We start from the raw sequence: 25931 nt of genomic DNA, 5'->3' as shown, positions 1-25931 counted from the left end.
TTATATTTCATCTTGATGAGAAATATTTGTTAACTGCGCTCACGATAACACGAAATTGAATGCGTTTAATGTTTTGCTATGACGCGTTGATAGATAGGTTTGTTTTGTCCTGCTTACGCGTGCGCCAATACATCACATTAAACTGTCAAAATTTCGTTTCGATGCATTGCAAGTAAAATACAATGAAATGTACTACATACACTGCGCGTATGCAAATGCGACGTAACGAAATGTCTTAAATAAGCCACAATAGGAACCATCTTTTGTGACTAACAGATGGCAAAAAAGCAAAACAACAAATGGATGATCTAGACTAGTCTTTTCCCAAAGATAAATGGAACGTGCATCACCCTTCATGTCCCGTAGCAAGACTTGTAAAAATTCATTAAACAGATGACACGATCCTGAAGACAACACTTAATCTAAGAACTTGTTGACAGTCAATGGCACCACACGGTACTTGTAGTGTGCTGTTGTATTAAAAACATAATATCATGTGTATGCAAAGGGGGAACTGCAGATGTCTATTTTTGTAACTTTGATGCGTATTAGAAGATTTAAATCTTTACTTGTAGACAAAACTTATGAGAACAATTTGACAATATGGTTTTCAGTAGGTCTTATAACGGACGGACCAATGAATGTTGATCATACGACAGCCTTCAAGCTCCGTTAAACAACCATTATGTTGACTTATCAACAAAATTAATCTGTTTTAAAGGTTTTTATACCAACCGCATTGTTTTTAAATCACGTTCTTAACTCTTTATTATTAGGGGTTTTGTCAATATATAAATAAAGAATAAGATACAATAGTTTCGCGCTCAGCCCTCAATAAAAAAGATATATATCCTAATGTTGACGTATTTCTTATTGTTTGATCACCTATCGTGTCGGCAGTTCATGGGGCACAGTTGCTACAAAATGTATTGTTCGTGAATTTAGCGAATCAATTAAATTAAAGGTACTTTTTGGTATTCGTTCACCATGGACATAGATAAATTGATAAGCTGTATCCTGTGTTTGGTTAGTATGGTTTTAATCTATTTCTCATTAAGATTGCCACATATTATTTCAAAATGTTAAAAACTATTTACTCTTGAGCTTTTGGATAAGATGTGATAAAATTCACAAGAAGAAGGCAATATCCAGATGCTAAAGAATCAAAAATTGTTTTCTAATGTTAAATTAAAGAATCAATCTATAAATTTGTTTGTACGCTAAAAGGGCTTGTTTGTTATGATGTCATTCAAGTATATCATTGTAAAAACTATTCATACAAATGACATTGCCTTGATGAAGACTAAAATAAAGCCGAAACGCGTTTCGAATGGAATGTTTTTAATGTTTTTTGGTTTGCTATGGAAACCAAAATTTGCTAAACTTTGACAGTGTTTACTTAGAAATCCTGGTATGTCCGTTTTAAGCCCTTCATAAGGTAACAGTTTCTACCAATAGAAATTTGTATAAAAATATAATTAAACAAGTTTGAATTATAAAAGAAGCAAATGACTGTTATTTAAAAAAAAACAAAGATACAGAAATTTCGCAATCGTATAATTGTACAGATACACACTGAAACAGTATGTGGCCGACCGTTTGAACCTCTGAGGGAGGGGGAGGAGGAGAGAGGTCAGAATAGTTTTTTTCAGAACTTGAAGGTCAGAATATTTAATTTGTCAGAGTAAACCAAAGATAAGATTTCTTTGTTTTCAATATATTTCTGTTATTCTGTAATTAATAAGCACGTTAAAGAAAAACATTATGCAAGTAATTGAGTAATTAGCTTTAATAAGTACACATAAGATAGCTAAATTTAAGTCTCTTTTAATAAGAAGCAGTCTGTTTCAAATTATAGTTCCTAATTTTGAGCAGTCATATACTTCTATAAGCAAAATGGTAAAAAAATGCTATTTATGTATAAACTATATGACTGATACTTAAATGATAAATGAGCCTTAAGGGGCATAGCCAGCCAAAACAATGAATGCTGAGGGATACATTTGGGGGTAGAGGGGGTGCTTCCCCAGAAAAAATATGAAATGTACATGTAACTCTGGTGCTTTTTAATGTATATTTGGAAATAAAATTTCCCCTATGGGAATTATTAATATAATATATTTTGCCTGTAAAAATCATGCGCAGACCAAGACCTTTGGGTCTAAAAGGTAATTATGCTAATAGCTACCCAATACACATCTTTTTATCTGATGTAAATTCGAGAAAGTTCACCTATATTTTTTAATAACTGCTTTTAAGTAAAACAGAGGTCATATCTATTTAGACATAATTTAAGGTGCAAGCAGTCTGGATGGTAGAGAAAGTGAAAAGAAGCAAAATATATTGTATAACTAAAAGACAGCGTGTCTTCTGGACTTCAGCTTAATACAAAACTACTGATAACAGGTTTGCGAGCTTAGGGAGCAGAATTTCATTTAAAATACTTTAAGATCAAAATTGTAGGCTTTCCAAAATGTATGCATGCCGTTTTTAGGTTGGTTCGTTGGATGCACCCTTGAATCAGATAGTGTATACACAGTATATCAGGGTATAGGAGCTTTTTTTCAAAGTTTGGTTGGGAGCCAGGATGGGGGAAATTGTGGGAGGGGGCTCCCCGTCCTGCTAAATTTTTGTATAAACGCAAAATCCTGCATTCTCCTAAGATATAATACGAAGGAAATTTCTGTCATCAAGTGTCTGAGTATTTTAACTGAAGACAAGTTTGTACTTTAACAGTTTTTTAAATGTTTTTTTTTTAACATAAAGAATTAAAATGATATAATATTGTTATTTCATTTTTGGTTTGACAATTAGAAATTTTTCAAATTGTTCGACTATTTGAAATTTTTCAAATAGTAAAGCTATTGTAATCAACCTTTTGTTGGCTTCGGTGTCCGCGTCACAAAAGGTTAACGTTATGCACTTAAGCAGGTTTCTCAAAAACTACCAGACACAATGCTGCCAAACTTCACGCATGATTTTGGCATCATGAGATGACCACCACGGTCAAGTAACGTAACTCTAGTTTTTATTTTGTTAAATTATATCCGTTTCAAACTTTCAGGTTAAATTTTGCATGTAAGCAAGTTTCTCAGAAACTACTAAGCCAAATGCTTTCAAACTTCACATATCGCCGGTATTATGAGATGACCTCACAGGACAAGTTACATAACTGTAGCTTTTATTTGTCATAATTATGCCCCCTTTTTAACATAGAATTTCAGATTAATGGTTTGCATGTAAGCAGATTCTCAGAAACTAATTGACCAAATGCTTTTAAACTTCACACATATCTTTGGCATAATAAGATGACCTCTCAGGAAAAGTGACACAAATTTAGATTTTATTTTGTCAAAATTAGCGCCTTTTTAACTTCGAATTTTAGGTTGAATTTTTGCATGTAAGCAGGTTTCCCAGTCCCTACTCGGTCAGTTGCTTTCAAACTTCACACATGTATTCGGCATCATGATGACCTTATGTGTCAATGTACAAAATTATGCCCATTTTGTACATGTAGTTTTGCATGTAAGCATGTTTTTCAGGAATTACTTGTCCAAATGTTTTCAGATTCACCACGCATCTTTAGCATTATGGGAATACCTTACATGACAAGTTAAACATTACTCTTGTAATACGGTTGCTTTTCAGCATATTAGTGTGACACTATTTGTATTACTACATACTCTTGTAACACGGTTGCTTTTCAGCATATTAATGTTACGCTATTGTATTACTACATACTCTTGTAATACGGTTGCTACTCAGCATATTAGTGGGATACTATATACTGCAGCATACTGGTTTGATAGTATTGTTATTTCAGCAGACTAGTGTGATAGTTTTGATACTGCAACATACTAGTTTAATATTATTATTAATATTTCACCAGACTAGTGTGATGCTATTGATATTTCAGCAGTCCATTGTGATATGATTGATATTGCACCATATTGTAACGGTGCTATTGATATTGCAGCATATTGTAACGGTACTATTGATATTGCAGCATATTGTAACGGTACTATCGATATTGCAGCATATTGTAACGGTACTATCGATATTGCAGCATAAAAGTGTGCTACTATTTATAATAAAAGCCTGTGTCTTGTATATCCGCGCGTATTATTTCCATGAATAGTGTTCGAAGTATTTTGGTCTCTTACAGATGGTATGCGGTGGTCCAACATTGATAGATTCACAACCGCACTGGCTAAGATCTCGTATGTATCTGTTTTTATGCTGTTTTCTTTCCCTTTTTTTTATAGCTTTAGAGGTGTAATTCGAAGACAAAAACCTTCGTATTAATTGTATTCTTAAACAATTCTACTGTACAAATATTCACAAAAGACCTCATACCATTTTAACAAGAATATGTTTTAATTGCTTTTTAGCTGTAGTTTACTTTTGTGGGTTGTGAAGTTCTATGATAGATGTTCTTTTCATGTAACTGAAAGGTTTTAATAAAGAGATTTCCTGAAAGTCGGTAATGACCACTGTTTGGAATCACATGATCAACAAGTGAATGAAGTAATGCCATGCAATACAAAGTCCCCTACTGGAAGGCAACTAATTTTCTCTACTGCAGTATAACATAATGAACTGATATCTGTCAATAATGTATAAACAATATTGTACTATATATACAATATGTTATAACAAAGCACTTGGATTAAAATTTGTATGTATAAAAACCTATAGTTGTTTTCATATAGCATTTTTTGGCCAATTATCAAAAAGGTATCATAAAGTTATTTATAGTAAAAAAACAAAAACAAGAGTGCCAGAATGTCACAACATACGCCCGTCATAACAAATTTCTTTACACTACACCTGTATTTGCAAATGGAATTTTAATTCTGTGGTTGTGTAGTAATTATTGTAATTCTTTAGTTTTTCTGAATCCACAAAAAAACTCCTTACCAGGCAGATACCTTAAATTACACCTAAAATTTGAAAGTAACATCTATGTTGTACCACAGAAAAGTGGTCTTGGTTTTTCCCTATAGTCAGTTATAAAAAAGTTACAATATAAGTTATTTATACTAACAACTAAGGGAAGTTAATCTTTAAAAAACAAAAATCAAAAAAAAATTCACACAGAAATCCTTACCTGAGGTAGAGATAGGTCAAAATACACCTCAAAATGGGATGTAACATGCATGTTGTACCATAGAAAAGTGGTCTCGATTCTTCCCTATGACTAGTAATGAAAAAGGTAAAATATAAGCTATTTATAGTAACAACAAAGGGAAGTAATTCTAAAGAAGGGACCTGCGCATGACACTTCGTGTCATGGTGGTGTACAATTGTGCCAAGTTACATCAAAATCCCTCAATGCATGAAGAAGAAATGCTCCGGACAAAGTCATTTTTGAATTTGGCATTTGACCTCTAAGTGTGACCTTGACCTTAGACCTAGGGACCTGTTTCTTGCACGCAACAATCTGTTTCATGGTAGTGAACATTTATGCCAAGTTACATCAAAATCCCTCTATGAATTAAGAAGAAATGTTCCAGACAAGGTCATCCTTGTACCTGACGTTTGGCCTCTATGTGTGACCTTGACCTTCGACCAAGTGACCAGGTTCTTGCGCATGACACTCCGTCTCATAGTGGTGAACATTTGTGCCAAGTAATATTCAAATCCTGTTCTGCATGACAAAGTTATACACCGGACAGGAAAAATGTCCCATTGACCTTTGACCTCCAATTGTGACCTTGACCTTTAAGCTAGGGTTCTGGGTATTGTACCTGACACGTCCACTCATCATGGGAAACATTTATGCCAAGTAATATTAAAATCCCTGGATGAATGACAGAGTTCTGGACCGGACAGGAAAGAAACCCTATTGACATTTGACCTCCAATTGTGACCTTGACCTTTGAGCTAGGGTCCGGGTTTTGACACGTCGTCTCATCATGGGGAACATTTGTGCCAAGTGATATTAAAATCCCTTAATGAATGACAGAGTTATGGACCGGACACGAAACAGACCCTGTTCATGTCATGTTAACATCTGAGAGTCAAATGTGACCTTGACCTTTGAGCTAGGGGTCTGAAAGGCATGCATGACACATCGTCTTATTATGAGGTACATTTGTGCCAAATAATATTTAAATCCCTTCAGATGGCAGAGTTATGGACCGGACAGGAAAAAAGCCCTGTTGACCTTTGACCTCCAATTGTGACCTTGACCTTTAAGCTAAGTTTCCGGGGTTTGCACATGACACGTTGTCTCATCATGGGGAACATTTATGCCAAGTAATATTAAAATCCCTTCATGGATGACAGAGTTATGGACCGGACACGAAATTGTGGACGGACGGAAGGACGGAATGACGGACGGTAAAGCGCATTCCTAAAGTCCCCGAAACTGGTTTTCAACCAGTAGGGGACTAAAAAGCGATATTTTGAAGACATGCTGATAAGATATGGAATTTAAACATAACCTAACATATGGCTAACGAAAATTGTTGGATAATTATGTAATGATGATAGAGTTCTGGTAATTGCGAAAACTTAGGAAAATTAAAGGTCACTGTTCCTTGAAGTGTTCCAAATAATCAGACGGAGATTGTGATTGAAATATATGCAGTATCTATGTTGCCATAGATTGTTAGATTTTACAGCAAAGATTGCTTCAATATTATCCCATATTCTAGCATAAAAGTGCTGTTCTTGTCACATTTCGGGGGTGTTTCAACAGGAGTGAAAACCTGTGTTTACAGAGATTCTCGCGTAAACGTCATTCGGCCACAAAACGGATAATTCAAAAAGAAATGACGTTAACGTAAACAAAACACCCAGACAGTCCCGCGCATTTCATGGAAATACAATGACGTCGAGTGACAATGTATTCATTTACCAGTTTTTACGCTTTTATGCTAGAATAGCATAAGCGCACGTCCATTTCGTGTAATAACATCTTCAAAATCCCTCGGGATACGAAGGTACCCTCGCCCTACTGGACTTGCGCACCTACCAATGCCTCGGGATTCTGCAAATGTTATAATACGAAACAATATGCGTTATCCCTACATTACTCATAAATTTTCTTTGGTTTAAGGATTATGTTGAACATGTGATTCCCCACTATGTAATGACGTTTGACACAAATATATCGAGCCAAATGAAATTTAGAGATGGAAAATACTCAACAACTTTTTTAGACCCACACTTGGATATTTTGATTTAATCCAAATTTTCTTAGCGATTTTCGGTATACATGTAGTTTAATGAAAACAGGACATAAATTTTTTTTTATTATTATTTTATTACAGTAAAACCTAACAAAGATAGCAATCGGAAGTAAACCGATGCAGCCATCACGGTTACAATAACGTTACCCTAAAATCAAAAGTCAGATAACTAGTACATGTAAATCCCATAGATAACAAACGTACGCTCGGAACATATCAAAATTGATGAAATTCAAATTATTATTTATTGATGTTTCAACAATGTAACATCCATCAGTATATCAACGTGTGAATTTCGTATCAATCGTCTGACGTCACGTCACTAATGACGTCACATTATTTGATTGACATTAACATCGATATTAAATTTACTCAGTCAAACGAGCAAAATGCTTATCAATTTATCACTGAACATGAATATGCGACCAAAAGAAGATTACCTTTACATCTAGCCAAACTTCATTGTTTTTATCATGGATTAATACTACGCAGCTGATGTCACACAAAAACTCGTGCATATTTCTCGACACAAGTCTAATAATCTATTAAAGCACACTTGCATAATAGTATCTGATATAAGGATAAGAGCATATTCTGCCCCGAGATTAGTGTAAGTTAAGCAATCCCGCAGATGACACTACTTGACGCATAGCGACTAGCACTAAGTTCATTTTTATGTTTAGGTTATTGTTGCAACCGATACAGCCTGTGAATTTTCACCAATTTTCTATCATTGTTATGTTTAATTCAACTTAATTGATTACAACGTTAACAACAACTGCAAAAAAGCAACAAAGTGTGGAGTTAGAAAATGTATTGAGTATATCTAGTTCTTTGATCTTTTATTTGTGTGTACATGCGTGCGTGCGTGCGTGTTATTATAATCTGGTATAATAGTAGCCTGATGATATAAATATTACAATACTCCACTGATAGGGATTAGAGGCCCAGTACTTTATGGACGACCGGGCCTGTATGGAAGATATCTTGAACCCGGCTTCTATCCAGATCTGGATTTGTATGGATCTGCAATTGTAAGAGATCCCCTGCTCACAGATCGTCATGTGGTACCAGTACATCCGGTATCAGCTATAGCTGGTAGACCAAATTTTGTGAGCGACAGATCTAGCGCTGAAAGTAGAACAATAAATATAGTGAATAACAACAATAATATAAAGGATCAAAGCAACAGTGGAAATGTGCAGGTAAACCAAGGTGAGGACATCCTTGTTATTGAACTTTTCACTTCTAATATTTTATTCAGAATGTATAATCAGCTTGACGGCACGTTTATTTCATTAACTCCAGATACATGAAACATAGTGATTAAACAAAATACAAAACTTGTCAACAATATAGGAAAATAATGTGTACTTATGCAAAAAATAAAATGACTTTTAAATATTGTTTAAATTTTCATTTACCTGGTTACATGTGTCTATGTGTCGACTTGATGCATATCAGAAGAGAAAGCCTTTATAAGAGTAACACATGGCCTAACTGCTGGACAGTTTGGAGTAAACATAATATAATATACATTAAAGTTCTACGACTTATTACCTGACATCGCTTTTATTGAACTAGTATGTTACTGCATAATATGTCTATATGAAATAATTAACACACTGTCAAATGTATTGTTAAAGTTATTTTCCTAAAACATGTTTCGTAATGATGCTGCGGGAAAAGACAAGGTTGTCAAAGTAGATCATTTTAAATCAGCTTTTACCAAAGGAAAGAACAAGCTATACGCGCGCATTGCTACGGCACAGTATAACGTCATTTTATAATTTACATTGCGATGACATAAATGACATAAACGTTTTCGGCTATAAAACTGCTGTGTAATGTTGTTCAGATGTTTACCGTGTCTATATTTGCTCTTCCATACGCTTCAATAATCATGGATTTTCCTTTTTAACTATTCCTTGCTTCTTTTTTGCAAACTTTCTGTCGTTCGATAATAATTTTTATTGTTCTTTGTGTTAACACTTATCATAGATGTCTAAGATTATACACCGTATCAAACTTATATAGGACATTTTCAACCATGACACAATGTAAACGGAGTGATTGAAATGTTTTTCAGTATCATCAGATTCCAGCAGAAGCAGGTCTGGAAGTGGACGATGCGCAGTGGTTTGTGATGGACCTTATGAATGTCCGTCGCCCTATCAGAGTTGTGTTTATGATCCTTCTTGCGGGTCCAGGGTCTGTCACATTGGAATTATGATATAACTGATTGATTTAAATCCTTCTTTTGCGGACGGATATTGACTGTGCAACATGACTGGATATATAAAACAGTCTAGAGATAACATTTGAAAAATAAAGATGTTGAAGTCTAATACTCAGAGAATATTGGGTGCCGTGACGCTCGAATTCTGATGAACGGTTATTATACCAATGAAAAGATTACATGTAAATTATCAACATTGTAGTAATTTGATTCCTTCTGACGAAGAAATATTAGATTTTCAGTCACATGAATTATCATATAACTATATTGTTTCTTTTTCAATGTAAAGTATTATTTCAACAATGATTCTAAGGTCTTAAAGGCATTGTACCAACGAATGTGTCCGACAAATTATGACTTTAGCACCCACAGCCAACAACCTTTTTACTGAAAAGAAGAAGTATATACATGTTCTTAAAGGGTTGGGGGTTGGGGAGCAGTGTAAGATTCTTTCGTTGGTTGTAGATATAGATGGCTCGAGAGCTGCATATTCTCATCTGCACCTACAGCCAGTGACAGAATATTTTTCTTGCATACCATATTTTAGAAATAACAGTAACGAATAACTGTCTTCTGACAGCAGCGTATTTAATTAAACAAAGTGCGGGAAATCAACATCCGGAAACAGGAAAGCGTCTTGACGTTTCAATGGCATATAATGTATAGTTCCGGTTTTGTCACTTGCAGCATAATGTTATCTACAAAATAAAGTATGATTTTTTAATCGAGAAATATTCTACAAGAAACAAAGAGGACATATCAAGATATTTGACTTTTACTCCATTTTATGAAATAAAATATACATTACTGCATAGATCTCCTACATATGTGTAGTTCGTTATACGTCATTTACAGCGCTGGAGTCCTTCACAGCACCGGTTAGCACCGATGAAAACATCGGTAAACCCCGTCTGATATTCTATGCAAGTAATGTCAACAATTCATACTTTTCTAACAGATATGAAAGTTTGAAAGACAAGTAAATGGCTGAACATGGTGGTCGCCATTTGAGTTTTTATGATGTCAGTAACAGGAAGCTGATTTCGCATGTAGAAAATGATCTGTTAATTATACAAATCATGTTTTAAAGTGAGGAAAAATGAGAATAACATTCAAGCAGAAAAGTCTTGCTCATAGAAAGCAAAACCCAATACCAAATCCCAAGAGCAGTGTACGAATGGATGTGTACTTAATGAAAATAGAAGCAAAAATACATATGGCCAGTTTTTTTAAATCTTTTAAACCAATAATAGTTAAGTTGTCGCTTAACTTTGCATTCTAACGGTTTTTTACTTAACCTCGGCGCGTATTTTTTGCAAAGTATTAGCTTAGCCTTCGTGACACCATAACCCAGTTATACATTCAGCGAAGTGTCTTATCGCTATTTTACATGTACATACAATTTGATATTTGCCTTATGTTGTATCATATATATCTATCTACCTGTGAAACATTTTATGCCCCCACCCCCGCGGAATAAGGCGGCATATAGTGACTGGACTGTTCGTCTCTCCGTCCGTCGCCTTTGATTCCAATTGATAACTTAAGAATGCTTTGACGTAGGAACCTCAATCTTGGTCGTGACCGGCAGATGGCCCTTATTCATTTTGAGGTCGGTTGCTCAAAGGTCAACGGGGTTAACCTATTTTTGGGGCCCGAAACAAAAAAGAAACATGTCAAGGTCGTGTTGACCTTGAGCTGAATATCAGTTTCAAATCATTGACTGAAGATTGCTTTGGCATACAGTCGTCAATCTTCATAGGTTGATTGTCAGTGGTCAGAAGATGAACCCCATTGTTTTGGGGGTCAGTAGCTCAAAGATATACGTCACAAAAAGTGGAGGTCATTATCTTCTTAGAGAGTCTGTTCTGTAACGATATTCTTTAAAACAATATTGTATATCACAATTATATTATTGTGCCAATGCTACTTTACCATATGCATTTTTCTACAAACATTTCCAAGATACGTCAAAAATGAAATGTGGAGAAAACTTGGGTGTAGATAAAATATTCCAAACGCTGGTCACGACACTTTCGTGTTGTCCACCTGCTAATCCGAGCTGATGAAAACAAATTAAACTCAATTCTCAACATTGTTTTCAATGACTGTTGTTAATCTATATTTAAATATTCCGCGTCAGTATGTTCTTTAACCACCCTACCCATATGTTTAAAATAACAATAGAAAGATAATTCTATTGCTGACACCGCTTAAAGTAGAAAAACCCTAACGGAGATTGCCCCGCATTCACGTGCTGACTAAGTCGTTGTAAATATATACAACACGGCTAACTCAGAGGTTAGTTAAGTCACAACTAAACAGTTGAAAAACTGGACAACAGACAAATGTAAAAAATTCAGACAACAAAACCAAATAAACAAACAAATGAGCACACTGGGACACCGCCTTATAATGTTTGTTTTGGGTTTAACGCCCGTTTTTCAACTGTATGTTAGTTATGTAACGGCAGGCAGTTTAACCTTACCAGTGTTCCTGGATTCTGTACCAGTACAAACCTGTTCACTTCAAGTAACTGCCAACTTCTCCACATAAATCAGATGTGGAGGACGAATGATTTCAGACACAATATCTTCTATCAAATCGTCACGGAGAACATACGCCTCGCCCGAGGATCGAACTCACGACCCCGCGATCCGTAGATCTGCGCTCTCCCTACTGAGCTAAGCCAGTGGTGGGGGGGGGGGGGTGTGCTAGTACATCTCCGGATAAATAGGATTTATATAAGAAAATACATTCATGATTTCGATAGATTTTGAAAGATTAATGACAAATGTGCAGAGAAGATTACCCTTATTGATTTTAGAGTCACTCTATTAAAGGTCAAGGGCACAGGGGCCAGAACATGAAAAATTCATTTCCGATCAATAACTTGAGAACCACTTGACCCAGAACCTTCAAGCTTCATAGGATGATGGGACTTACAGAGAAGATGATTCCTATAGTTTTTGGAGTCATTCGAGCAAAGGTCAAGGTCACCTGTCCGTGCGTCACATTTCATTTACGACCAATTTCTGGAGAATCGTTTGACGTAGAACCTTCAAATTCCATAGGATGATAGGGCTTACCTAGATGGCCCCTATAATTTTTGGAGTTACTCCATCAAAGGTGAAGGTTACAGGGGCCTGAACATGGAAAATTGTTTCCGATCAATAACTTGAATACCACTTGACCCAGAATGTTGAAACGTCATAGGATGAATGGACATGCAGAGCAGATGGCCCCTAGTGATTTCTGGGTCACTTGATCAAAGGTCAAGGTCACAGAGGCCAGAACATGGAAAACCGTTTCCAATCCGTAACTTGACACAGAACGTTGAAACTTAATGGGATGACTGGACATGCCGAGTAGATGATCCCTATTGCAGCCAACCATCAATGTCTCTTTGATTTTTGCTCCTGTCCCCTATTAACTTCTTGTCTATTACTACTATGCTATTGGGGAGACATGCGCTTTTCTACAAAAGCATCATCTAGTTTGTCTTTATACTTATCCATCTAATGAAGACTATGATACTAAGGAATAGACTTTGCTCCACATCACCAGCACGTTTAGTTTGTGCAATGAAGCAAACATCCACTTACCGGTCTGAAATTACTTTAGCACATGTACTTTCGGTTTAAAATACGGCCATTTTTTACAGCTCTATTACTTTGTTTCTTTGCTCACTTAATCCTTACAGCATACAACCATACGTCCTCCCTCTGCAGAATTGTAGTTACTAATCAACTTGTGAAGGAGTATTTGAGTATTTGAATGATTTTAACGCCGTTTATTCAGAAATTTGTCAATGAAAAACTTCTTTATGATGAACCTTGATTCGCTCTTTTGATTTTTTATTCCCCCCTCCCCCTCCTCTCTTCGAAAAAGAGGGGGTAAATGGCTTTTCACCTGTCGGTCGCGACGGTCAGTTGGTCCGTCTGTCGGTACAGCGGGCGGTTTCCTTTAACCTTTACACTGACGTGCAGGCTGATCTTGGTCTGCACTGGTCGCAAAGGCAAAATCACTAGCTGTCAGCAGACTAAAGGATAATGTTAAGTGGGTCAAACAAAAGTGATGGTTCCACTTCAACTGACTACACGCTCTGGCAATTTTCGTTTATAGTAAGCCCCGTTTTCGTAGGTGCACCATAAACGGGTTAAAGATGAAACGTAACATACATTATGAAACATACGTTACCAAGATTACACAGTAACACTAAAGCTAAAATAATGTATGGTATTATGGCGACTTCAAGACAGTGGCTTTTGTATTTTCAATGTGTTTTGTGTTTTGATATTTAATGGAAGGTAAGATTGTATTCTTTACTTGAATCATTGGTTTATATGTATTACATGTTAAAAGTTAATGATGTATTTCCTGATGTAGAAAACACTACATATTTTGTTCTTATAGCACATCCTACATATATCAGTACAATTTCATTTTTGGTAGTTCTTAAAATAAATTTGTCTCTTTGACTATAGTGATTTAAACATCACTAATACTGTGGGACGGAATTACATTTCTGCGAAATCACATTTCCGTACTGAAAAAAACAGAGGAGACTCCTTGTTCAAATTGTGGTTTTGGTATCATTGTTGTCAATTCTAAGTTCTTACTACATGCGTTGCAGTGTTTTCTGACAAGAACATTTTAAAAGATCTTACTAAAAATCACGGACAGGTAATGTGTGTATATGTGTATGTGTGTGTATTGGGGGAGTGGGAGGAAAGGTAAAGTTTCTACTATACATATAGGGAAAAGTGATCAGGCCCTCTAGCGGCCATGTGTTTTATATGAATCTGAATTATTTTAATAATCTTGACAGAGGGTCACAGAAGGGCAACGTGTGTGAAATTAGTCGGGTAAGCAGTTTCATACAATAATATTTTGAAAGTTTCCACTATATGAATCGGAATAATTTGAACAATCCTGGCAGTGGGTTACATATTAAGGACCATTCGTCTGATATCATTTCAAAATCGGATCAGCGGTTTAGAACATTTGATGTATGAGAGTTTGTGAGAAGACGCTTTTTTTAAACATAGATGCATATGTACATACTTACAAAGTCTGACTTTTGGAACACGCCAATAGTGCATTGATGTTTATATGACATATTTGTTAAAACAATTTTTGTTATATAATTTATTCTGTAGTAATATCATGGAGGTCATTTATTTTAGGACTTCTCAATGCAATAACACACAACAGCATATTAGCAATAGAACAATTTATTCCAGGTCAACGCTTCAACATACAAACAAGTTACACCAAAGGGTATCGAACAAAATTGTTACTATTTCAGTAGTATTAAATAAAAAGTGGCAGAAAAGACCGCATGATATCAGGCCCGCCGATTGACGAGCAAGAAAGCGCATGTTTTCATCAATAAATTGACTGAAATAGCAACTGCAGACTGCGGACTTGTGAAACTAGGAATTACGCTACGCAGTAATGGACAAAACCTAGTTCACGCTGTAAACGGACCTAGCAGTTAACCGACATAGCGGTAACACACTGAAAACTGACCTAGCGGTTAACAAACTTTAAACCGAGCTAGCGGTTAACACACTTTAAACAGACCTAGCGGATAACAGACTTTAAACCGACCTAGCAATTAATACACTTTAACCGACCTAGCGGTTAACACACTGAAGTGTTAACAGAGCTAGCGGTTAACACCACTTTAACAACAGACAAGCAACCAATGGTTCGATATACTGTCAGCCAACCTAGCGGAATACATCACTAAAACAACAACGTACAACCATTGAAGGATTGTAACATTACCTCTGATTTCTGTCCTATAAGAACATGCGCCTGCTTGCATGACGCCGCTGAGACCGCCTTTAGCATTACCCAAGACCTCTGTGCCTCACGCGTCTCCTGTCATTACTATCAGTTAAGTGTTAAGCACCCCTGTGCTGACTTTTAACAGCCACTACTGCTGAAACGGAGAAAGCGCTACATCCCCGACTTCAAAACCTACCTCAGGACAGGAAGCATCCTTCTGCACCAAAGGGCACTCCACTTTAGGACGAGACAGTATATGTCCGCCCTGCAGGATACACTAGATGGAGTCGAACCCACAGATTCCCAACTTCAGGAGTGAGGCAGGGAACAGTCAGTACTGCTTGTGCAAGGTCACTAGAAAGGCGTTGAGCACAGACGTTAGCTAATGAGTGTTATGGACCTTGACTTGGTGAGTAGATAGGATTGGCGGGGTTTTACAAACTATTCAGTCCAACGGCAGGGGGTTGCAAGCCGTTTACAAGAAGAGCAATCCTGGAAGAAACGCAACTACTCCATAGAGCTTTTGCCTCCCTGGAGAGGACTTGCGCCTGGAGGACAACAAGAAAACACTGCCTCGCGTTGTCGAACGATAAGTCCACTGTTTCAGCCTATCGCGAACAGAAAAAAGTTCATTTCCGAACATTGGAAAACACTCATGTGAAAAACCTTGTGAAGAAAGTTAAGAAAACTTAACAGAATTCTACCTCCTTTGAGTTCGGGTGATGTTTATCGCCTATTGTTCAGGTCTCCTCGCCATTCAGTCGTTGTTAAACCGTGAAAGGGTATATTGACAGGCGCATCCGGCACCCATCCTTGATGGTAAAGGTGAATGATTAAACTTTTACGTTAACCAGTTTACTCTGGAATTAATTGAACACGTCAAACACATCAGTTATTTTAACTGATGAAAAGGAAAGAAACGTGTGTAAAAATAGTTATTTTAATTGATGAAAAGGAGAGAAGCGTGTTTTAAATACAAATGTACAGTGACATTTGTTAAATGATATATCTCCAGTCGTGTAGTAACATACAATGATGTTATTTATTTCTGGTGCAATACTAAAGTTATTATAACTTGTATTAACTGAACAGATAATAAGTTAACACACCGGCTTAGAAAATGTGATTAACACTAATTATTACTGATGTAACATATAAATCCTATACCGCTTAGTATTTGAGTGGAATTCAAGAATGTGTATATAACATATCATAGGGGTGGATGAGTATCAAGTCAACTCGTCCCCCAGTAAACTCGTTCCCCAGTCAACTCGTCCCCGATTCGGTTATTTCGTCCCCCGATATTGGTCATTTCGTCCCCCTCATGATAAAATTTAGTCAACTCGTCCCCCTTTTGGTCAATGCGTCCCCTTTTGGTAATTTTGTTCCCCTAAATATATGAGGCACTTTTTTTGTATTTGGTATTTAAAATCGTGAGTTTTGACGGAGTTATATTGGAAATGGTTAACTTTAGATAATTAGGTTGGTTATAATGATAGAAGAAATATACTGAAAATATAAGACAATTAACTGAAATAAAATATAAAAGAAATACAATGCCTTTAGTAATAAAAATGTAACATACTAACTTTTTAAGAATCAGAGTAAGAAGAGAGAGAGAGAGAGAGAGCAATACATCCTTATCGATGGTCATAATAAAAGAAAGTTTTATTAAGAAAAACAATAAAAAAGATAAAAATAAACAACTGATATCTGTCGCATATGTATTACTAAAGGTAACCAACATGCTTTATATTCATTTTTGTCATTAAAATAATTTTAGAAAATACTTCAAAATTTGGGGAACAGGGGTTTCTGAAAAAAGTAGAATGAGCCTATACCTATATATATGAAAGGTATTAAAGGTTATTAATCACATTAAAAGTCGTTGACTGGGCTGATTGGAAGGTGTTAATGGTATTTAATTGCATGAGAAGTTGTTGATTGACTGAATGAAATGTGTTAATAGTTGATTGGATTGTGGAAATTATTTGTTATAAAAAGGTTTAACCTTATTCAAGCGTTTGAAAATAAGCAGCATCAAATACGAACATTAAAAAAAGCAATCATGTTGTAGCAGACTTACAAAAAGAAACAGAAATAAAACCAACAAAATCCTCTTTGTTAAATCGATCATTTTTGAAGTAAAAAAGTTCTTAAAACAAACGAAAACTTTTAGCATTAAATATACTTATTTGAAAAATAAAAACGACTTAATTTATCACATTTTGAATTTTTTTCAAAAATACGTTTAAAAAAGGGGGAGGGGGGTCACCGAAAAAGGGGACGAAATGACCAATTTGAAATCGCCGAGGGAGCGAAATGGCCAAATCGGGGACGAGTTGTTGACTGGGGGACGAGTTGACTGTGAATTGGTGGATGTTCATGAAATTATGTTAGTCTATATTGACAGTGTTTAGACTAAGCGCATTTTAAACATATTTGACACGTCTCGACTCAATATGTGAACATTTACCTGATTAGTGTTGGAGTATTTCCTGTAAATCTTAAAACTCTTTCTATGTCTCCCGTCACGTGAATAGTGTGGCGACACGTCATATATATACGATACGCAGTCTGACATGACATTTTACAAACCAGTCTGTGCACGGACAAATAGTGGTCATCACTTATCTATCAGTAATATCTGTTCATCCGTTATAGATTTTCTTTTCTAGCTTGAAACCTTTACTTCCTTTATTCTAGTTAATTCCGTAACATCTTTTCAGGCGGTCATAGAATGTAATATTAAAGCTATGTCTTAGCCAAGTTTAAATATTCAGTTCCTTCGTTTAATAAGTTTAAATTGTAAAACAATGATTACTGAAATCTCTGTTGTGCAGTTGCTATATTAATGTTGCTTCTCTAAATATACGCAGTCTATTTTCTTAGAACCTTGACAGTCATTTTATATTTCATATTTTTTAAGTTTTGTACCAGTTATTGGTCACTTGCATGTGTTGGCTAGTGGTCTTTATACCAAGTTTGCTAGAAACTTGGTAGACGCTAACAGACGAAGAAACATCTACCCATCTTGGGTCATTTCTACCACTGCTTAGTATATGAGCAGTGCATCTTTGGTCACACATCTGTTTTTAGTTTGAAGCATACGAAACCTTGGTATAAACCTATGCTTGATCTTTACTAACTTTAGAAATCACAAAGTAAAAGGCTTTATATAGAAACCTAATGTACTGCATAGGAACTTAGTTGAATATAGTAGTAAATATTTTAAACTGAATTACAAGAATAATGTAACGTTAAGGGAATATTGTAAGCAAACCAATTAAAATTTGCCTGGCTTTAAAAATCTTAGTCTGCTTCCCATTGTCACCACGGACGTACTCCTCGCACTTTGTACTGTATGTAACTAATTCGACATATGAGGAGACCTTGGAAGAGATGTTTATTTAAAACACAGGTGCAGAAAAGTTGTCTCCCCACAGTGTTGTTTTTCTCCTGCTTGTCTGTTTGGTCTGAGTGTGTGTATGTCTTGGGTGGTGCGCCAATCTGTTGTTTTTCTCCTGCTTGTCTGTTTGGTCTGAGTGTGTGTATGTGTTGGGTGGTGCGCCACTGTGTTGTTTTTCTCCTGCTTGTCTGTTTGGTCTGAGTGTGTGTATGTCTTTGGTGGTGCGCCACTGTGTTGTTTTTCTCCTGCTTGTCTGTTTGGTCTGAGTGTGTGTATGTCTTTGGTGGTGCGCCACTGTGTTGTTTTTCTCCTGCTTGTCTGTTTGGTCTGAGTGTATGTATGTCTTAGGAGGTGCCCCACTGTGTTGTTTTTGTCCTGCTTGTCTTTTTGTTTGTTCTCTCTCTTTCTGTGTATGTGTATTTGTCTGTGCACATGTTTGTACTTCTGTGGTCTGCGGTGTAGAAGGCGTGGCTTTCCATGCTGAATAGTCAGCCTTATTTTTTTTCCAATTTCCCATAACCCCCACCATTTTATTATACTCCATATCCATTTTTGTTTTTTGCATATAATTAAAATGTACTTGTTGGATTTTTAAGCAATCCGTCTGCTATATTCCCGTTACCGTTTCTTTTTGTACTATTTTACGATGTATGGCTCTATGCCTGTGTTTGGGGTTTTGTTCTTGGAAATCTACCCTTACATCACATGCGCATGATCACCATAATATAATTGATCACGGTTACCCGAAATCAAAATTTCTTAATTTGAAAGCGGATGTTATGTCTTATGAATTCCATGTTGGGCCAATTTGTAAAAGAGGGCCCCATATTTGAGACGTACAGTGGTTAATGAACGCTACGTTTAACTTGTATAATATGAGACATACAAACAACACTATTAATGAATCCACCGGTGATCACTACTTATTATCGTTTGCCAATAATATTTTAACCCTTTACTGTTTACGTTTTCATTGCGACTTCTTTTCGGCGATATATGACCTTTTTGTGTCGAGTATTCACTCCAAATAAGCTAGCAAAATATTCTTGTGGAATGTTTCTACCTTTACTGGTATTAACCCCAAATTTCCAAATGTTTACCTGAATGTTAATCACGAAAATGTATAATTTGCCGCTTTGCCTATCTCGTAAAAATGGCGTACGCCGGATAGACCCGGGCAGTGCCGCCGCAAAAGAGAAACGAATTGGCCCAAAATACTGCAAATAAACTTTACCGTTATCATAAATTATGCAAATAGTATTCTTAATTGTACTATAATAAAACAGATCTGTCTACGACGAGGTATATGAAAACCTGATTTTAATCCCGGTTGCTTAAAACTTCGCAAGAGTTAACTGCAATTTTCAAACTGAATTAAGTAATCGTTATATTCGGTACGACCCGATTGTTTTGAGATACACCGCATGTTTTGTTTACATTTTAACACTACGCTTTACTGTATTTGATTGTGTGGAGGACTCTATGACCCGTAGTAACTGCACTGAGCTGCTTTTGATTGTGTGGAGGACTCTATGACCCGTAGGAACTGCACTGAGCTGCTTTTGATTGTGTGGAGGACTCTATGACCCGTAGGAACTGCTGCTTTAATATATCTTTCTTCTGACCAGTCCAGTTTTTTTTTCTCATTATTCACTGTCTACTGCATATTACATTGAGTAGATGCGTATATTTTCTTAAAATATCAGTTTACAAGAGCATTTCATGCGTAAAAAGATAGAGGTTAAGAGTGAGGTTCGCTCGCAACCTTTGCTGTGCTACAATCCGTTCCAAAGCCGTGCCCGATGTGTGTTTCATCCTCGTTGACTGTATAAATAAACTTTTTCTATGTGTTATTCTGTACATACTTATCATGTACACATTCATATATACCCTGCTATGTGTTGTGGCTTGATAAAGCTGTGTTCTTTTCTCCTCTCGTTGTTTTCTGCTGTTAAAACCCTAGATGGAGAAAATATGTTTGGTGATTTACCTATTTACAGTTCACCGCTACGTTTTCCTATTTCATGGTGAATCTATGTCTGTGTTTTATTACACTAAAAATGTTACGGTTCAATATTTGATAACATTGGTGTACTGGTACCTCGGATTGACTGTTTGTGTTTTATTTCAAACAATTTGGTATTGTGCGGTACGTTGCAGTTAGTCCCGCCGGGGAATTATTATATCATATGTACACTGGCTCGTCTAAGAAGTTGAATTAGGGAAAACATGTCGCGAGTTTCCTCACTGTTTTCAGTAAAATTGACTCTGACCTTACAAGGCGATGCCCCTATTCTGAATTGCGTCTTGTTCGTACGTTTTATGTTATATGTTGTTTTGTATGTTGGTGGTGTTAATTCTCTTCCCCTCCCCCATTTTACAAACAACCAGTCTAAACTCCCTAAACCTTCCTCCATTTTCATATCGATATTTTAAATGTATTGTGTTGAGGAATATCCGTCTGCTTCATTATTCTATAATTTCCACTTGCTGGATGGATTTTAGGTCTGTAGCTGTTTCTGCTTTTGCCGTACTCGATACTTCAGGGATTATACTCTTACATTTCATGTTAAGGGTGACAGTTTTTTTCCCTTTGGGTTACAGAAAAATAAGTCATGTTTTTTAAAAATAAAGTAAATACATTCCGCTATTTATCCCGTTACACACTGAACACCCCTTGTGCATCTCGACTGATAGATTTTAAAGTCGTGAACTAATGATCATATAACATCTACGTCTTGAAAACAAAATTATAATATTTGATTGATGATAATCTATTATAAAAACAACCAATCAAGTTGACACATTTAACTGATAAAAACTCGCTTTGACGTATGTTGTACGTTCTGATAGGTAAATCGTGGGGAAGTTTATTAATGAGAAGAAATTAAGATACAAAAAGACTTCGTTCTTTAAATAAGATTTGTTTGTAAGAATTCACACAGCGATGGATGTTTGTAAATTTATTAGCTGTTTACTTTGTTTGGTAAGTATTGTTTATTTGTTGATAACATGCGAAAACGTGTTTTATTTTTCAACTTATTTAACAGAAGCTAATTCAAACTGTTACTTCACATTTTATTATTTCTAAATAAATTTTATTAAGACCAGTTTTAATTAACATTAGCAATAACGAAAGTCTCTGGCTCGCGGAATTTGCTTTTTGCATTATCGCGGCACTTTTTGTTTGCCCTGGTGGAAACTCATGAGCCTTTTGTTGAATAGTTTTGTCCATAGGTCGTAGGTGCTTTTTATACATACAGACGTATGAATTTTTGTAATGATTCTTGTTAGGTGCATAGCAAGCGTCTGAAACGCTGTGAATTTTAACAAGTTGTACATATACATGGATTTTACTTTTTCTCGATACCGGTGTTCATTTCTTCGTGACTCAAGTTTTATTTTTATTTTTTTCTATTAAGTTGTTTTAATGTAAGTGGATACTCTTTAATATAAATGCTAAGCTCGGCATTTGAGGGAAGCGGTAGTCTATTAACTGAGGTGTCGGCCGTTCAACCCGCTGGTCGTGAGTGGGTCATGACCACACACATTACTCCAGTACTGGTTTTTCCACGCAGCGGACTTTAGAGTTGTTCAAAAAGGTTTGAAGCTTGAAGCTTTCATCAGTGAAGCTAATATGAATTCGTGTAAACTAAGCTTGGCATAAAACAGGTTTTAATAATTCACCATAACTTTTTAACAATAACGCTTCCGCAAAAAAGTAACAAAACATTATTTTAATGTCTCATTACAAACATTATTCATTGATCCGTGTTGCACAATTTACATAAACATATTCAAACCCACATTTTGTGTTTCATTTTTGACTTATCTTTCAAAATAATTTCCTAATAATCAAAACAAAAAATAACCGTGACGTGTTAAAGGGGCCTCCGTGGCCGAGTGGTTAAAGACGCTGACTTCAAAACATTTGCTCCTCATCGCTTAGAGCCTCAGTCAGAGCGTTGAATTCTTCATGTGGAAGCCATCCAGCTCGCTTACGGAAGGTCGGTGGTTTTACCCAGGTGCCAGCTTGTGTTGAAAAAATGGACAGAGTGGGCCCTTGAGTCTAAAGTTCCATAAAGCTTTACATTTTATGTTGAATGCAGATCAAACATATGTCAAAATAGATGTTATGTATAAGTACACTGGAACGCAAAACTTCAAATACTGCACAGTAAATCGTACAGTTAGATCTATAAACAATGGATTCAATAAAACGTATGACTATGTTAATTATTATTCAAATCTTTGACAAATACTGGAGAAAACAGTAACAAAAATAGGACTTAAACTAGAAATTAATACATTTTATGTTTGTAACAAAAATGTGGCAGATACATTATAAACAAAGGCATTATGACCCTTGAAGATTTATCACTCACATGGTCTTACTTTGTTTTGTTGTACTGTATAGCAAATGTTTTTACTCCTTTCAGCCATGTTACTAATTGCCTGTTGTTACGTTTTGAGAACATGTTTAGATAATGGGTTTGTTTCGGTTCAAATTACATTAACCTTATAAAATTTGCTTCACCGGCATTTTATATTACACAGTCTGTATATACTTGTTCTCTTAAGCTACATAGTCCCATGTGTAACAGTACTGACACAATGTGATAAAGTATAAAAACACGGCATTATAATCGTAGATATGAAAACAATCATTATCTTTGAATGGGTATGGATGTTTTTCAAGCCGATATTCAAAACAAATCAGCTATTTTACAGGTTGTATGCGGTCTACCTGATTTCACAGACGCACAACTCGGTGGATATGGTGAGTGATCATAAATTACTAACGTATTATTTGCATGTTTTGGTTATTTTGAGTCATGTATGATTCGCCCTCATACCTATTTTACAGTATACACTGATTAAATGACTTGGGCAAGTCATAACTATTGCCCGAGTTTCAGACTTTAGTCTATTGAAATACTGTTCTTGACACATTGGCACAACTATTCGAGAAATTGCTGGTACTAACAATTACAATACATGTCATATTGTACTTGATATAAGTTTTGGAGAAATTTATGCCTTGAACTTACTTAGTACTATATATGTAAAACTGTACCTGACATAGGTTTTGGATTATATGTGTAATACTGTATTTGACATGAGTTTTGGAAAAATTCTTTGAACTATGGGCTATATATACACATATATACTGCTGGATGCAATGTTGCACCGAGCCTGCAGCATTTTCATTTATGTTGTTTTGGGCGACCTGTGCTGTTGACAATAGTTTTCGAGGAATTCCTAGAACTAAGGGCTATAAAAACACTGCACTTGACATGAGTTTTGGAAAATTCCTAATATGTTCTATATACTATATATTTAATACTGTAATGTCCTCTTACTGAACGCAAAACGTTCATGTCCATCAAATTTCAAGCGTTTTAAGATTTTACTTGCGTTATTATACAATATTAGATATTTCAAATTTCGTTATCAGTATTAAATAAATAGAAAACGTAAAGATTTATTATTTATTTATTCTGCAGGAATTTAATATGTTCGTATTGTTTAGATATATAAACAGATGGTTCTTCTATATATCGTTTACATAGAACAAGTTGCCTGTCAATATTCAAAACTTTAACACGAGGTCCGAAAGACCGAGGTTTAAAGTTTGTCTATTGACCGGCAAGCCATTCAGTCAAGTGTTTTATAACATGACATCAAAAATAAATTTCAGATGGATATCTTATCATGTTTTGACTTAAACCACCATCATCTGGTGTTGAACAAACTGTTCCAGCGATTTATTAGGATTCGTGTAAAACTATTTTTAGTTAAGGGTAGTATGATCAAGACTTTTACACATATTTCAGATATAAGTTTTCAGAATGAATAACATATAAAGCACTAATTTAATTTTTACATTGACAGCATATCCACGGCGAATAAGGCCCAGAGGTCGTTTGTACCCTGTATACCCGCGAGATCCCTATCGACGACCAATCTATCATGATCCAGTGTTACCGATAGGTGGTGGCAGAGTGAGGGGTGTATATCCGCCTGTAATTGATGGAGGCCTGCGACGGCCAACTGTTGTAACTGATAGATCGGAAAGACAGAGATCAAATATTAATGTACAGAATACCAATAACAATCGACGTATCGAGAGCAGTTCAGGAAATGTTAACGTTAACCAAGTCCAAGGTGAGACAATTTAATTTAGACAACAACTAGACTGATGACCAGAATTAGTTTTTATTTTCTTAAGTGTCATATCGTAGGTGTCAAAAGGCAGTCTACCAATTTAAAGCCTCGTATTTTGAAGGTTTTGTCACTGCTATGCTGCTAATATGCTTTTATATTGGACATAAGAGTAAAGACTAGCTTCATTTGAAATTTAAAACAACTTAGAAATATAATATGGTCAAACTGTTGAAAGGCAAACTGTTAAGTTGATAGCAAAATTCACGTGAATGTGTGCCTTGTGTGCATTGCCGATAGACTTCTACATTTTCAAAGTGATTTTCATTATTGGGTACACCCGTTTGAATTTAATTTAAAATTACTGGGTCAAAGACGGTCTGACCAAAAGGTATTAAAGAAAACAATGCACCAGCAAGGTCTCTAAAATATTACGAGGTAAAATAATTTAATCTGTACGGGTGTTAGCAAAGCAAAATATAATCCAAAATACTTTTCTTTTTTTTCAAGAAACCGGACAAACTAGATGCGTACCAGCTTGTGATAGTTTATGCTATGGAGAATGTGTTCATGATTCTAGCTGTACAGGAGGAAGGTGTAGTCCCATAATAGGGGGAGGAATGTTTATATAACTGTTCACAGAACAAAGAAGAGAAAACAAATAAATTAATATTTAAAATGTTCATTTTCATCTTTTATTTCCATATAATTTTGAGTGCCTAAACGCTAAAACTCTTAAATAACTTCATTTGTAAACGGTGAAAAGAATACAAATGATGAATGAGCATGAGACATATTTAGTACATGGTTCTCAGTAGAGTACTGAAACATAAGGAGACATATATCTGCTACTTATGCAGGTGAATACGAATGATAAACAATCAGCAGATATCGCAAGAATGGCAAACACTTATATTACTACTGCACCGACATACAAATGCGTGCATCCTTAGTAATGTAACTGATAACTTTATAACACTCTTGACATAAAGCTGAGCTTACGTCAGGATGTTGTGCATATGTTTTTGTGAATGTTTGTCTATTCTTTGTTATTAATGCGTTCGTTGTTGTTACTGTGTTCTGTGTGCGTGTATACAGTTGCACATGCATATTTGGAGTG

General features: G+C 35.7%; 2 protein-coding genes across 2 annotated transcripts; both read left to right on the top strand.

The window, feature by feature from the left end:
- Positions 1-892: 892 nt before the first annotated feature.
- LOC123553996 (uncharacterized) lies at positions 893-10261 on the top strand. The gene is made up of 4 exons (XM_045343805.2): positions 893-1026; positions 4166-4220; positions 8136-8414; positions 9289-10261. The coding sequence occupies exons 1-4, from the start codon at positions 988-990 to the stop codon at positions 9435-9437; spliced, it is 522 nt and encodes a 173-aa protein (XP_045199740.2). The 5' UTR covers positions 893-987; the 3' UTR covers positions 9438-10261.
- An 11216-nt stretch (positions 10262-21477) lies between these two features.
- On the top strand, positions 21478-25494 carry LOC123553997 (uncharacterized). Its single transcript, XM_045343806.2, has 4 exons — positions 21478-21632; positions 23378-23426; positions 24542-24814; positions 25322-25494. The coding sequence occupies exons 1-4, from the start codon at positions 21594-21596 to the stop codon at positions 25441-25443; spliced, it is 483 nt and encodes a 160-aa protein (XP_045199741.2). The 5' UTR covers positions 21478-21593; the 3' UTR covers positions 25444-25494.
- The last annotated feature ends 437 nt before the right edge of the window (positions 25495-25931 follow it).

Source organism: Mercenaria mercenaria, chromosome 7, assembly GCF_021730395.1.
Source record: "Mercenaria mercenaria strain notata chromosome 7, MADL_Memer_1, whole genome shotgun sequence".
Taxonomy (NCBI): domain Eukaryota; kingdom Metazoa; phylum Mollusca; class Bivalvia; order Venerida; family Veneridae; genus Mercenaria; species Mercenaria mercenaria.
The sequence above is the reverse complement of the archived record's forward strand: the minus strand, read 5'-3'. Positions and strand labels throughout refer to the sequence as shown.

Bases quoted from the DNA above. Each gene is read 5' to 3' on its own strand.
- LOC123553996 (XM_045343805.2), top strand. From the start codon at position 988: ATGGACATAGATAAATTGATAAGCTGTATCCTGTGTTTG. The intron at 1,027-4,165 runs GTTAGTATGGTT...GGTCTCTTACAG, and splicing joins TAAGCTGTATCCTGTGTTTG to ATGGTATGCGGTGGTCCAAC. The intron at 4,221-8,135 runs GTATGTATCTGT...CTCCACTGATAG, and splicing joins ACCGCACTGGCTAAGATCTC to GGATTAGAGGCCCAGTACTT.
- LOC123553997 (XM_045343806.2), top strand. From the start codon at position 21,594: ATGGATGTTTGTAAATTTATTAGCTGTTTACTTTGTTTG. The intron at 21,633-23,377 runs GTAAGTATTGTT...GCTATTTTACAG, and splicing joins TTAGCTGTTTACTTTGTTTG to GTTGTATGCGGTCTACCTGA. The intron at 24,815-25,321 runs GTGAGACAATTT...TTTTTTTTCAAG, and splicing joins TAACGTTAACCAAGTCCAAG to AAACCGGACAAACTAGATGC.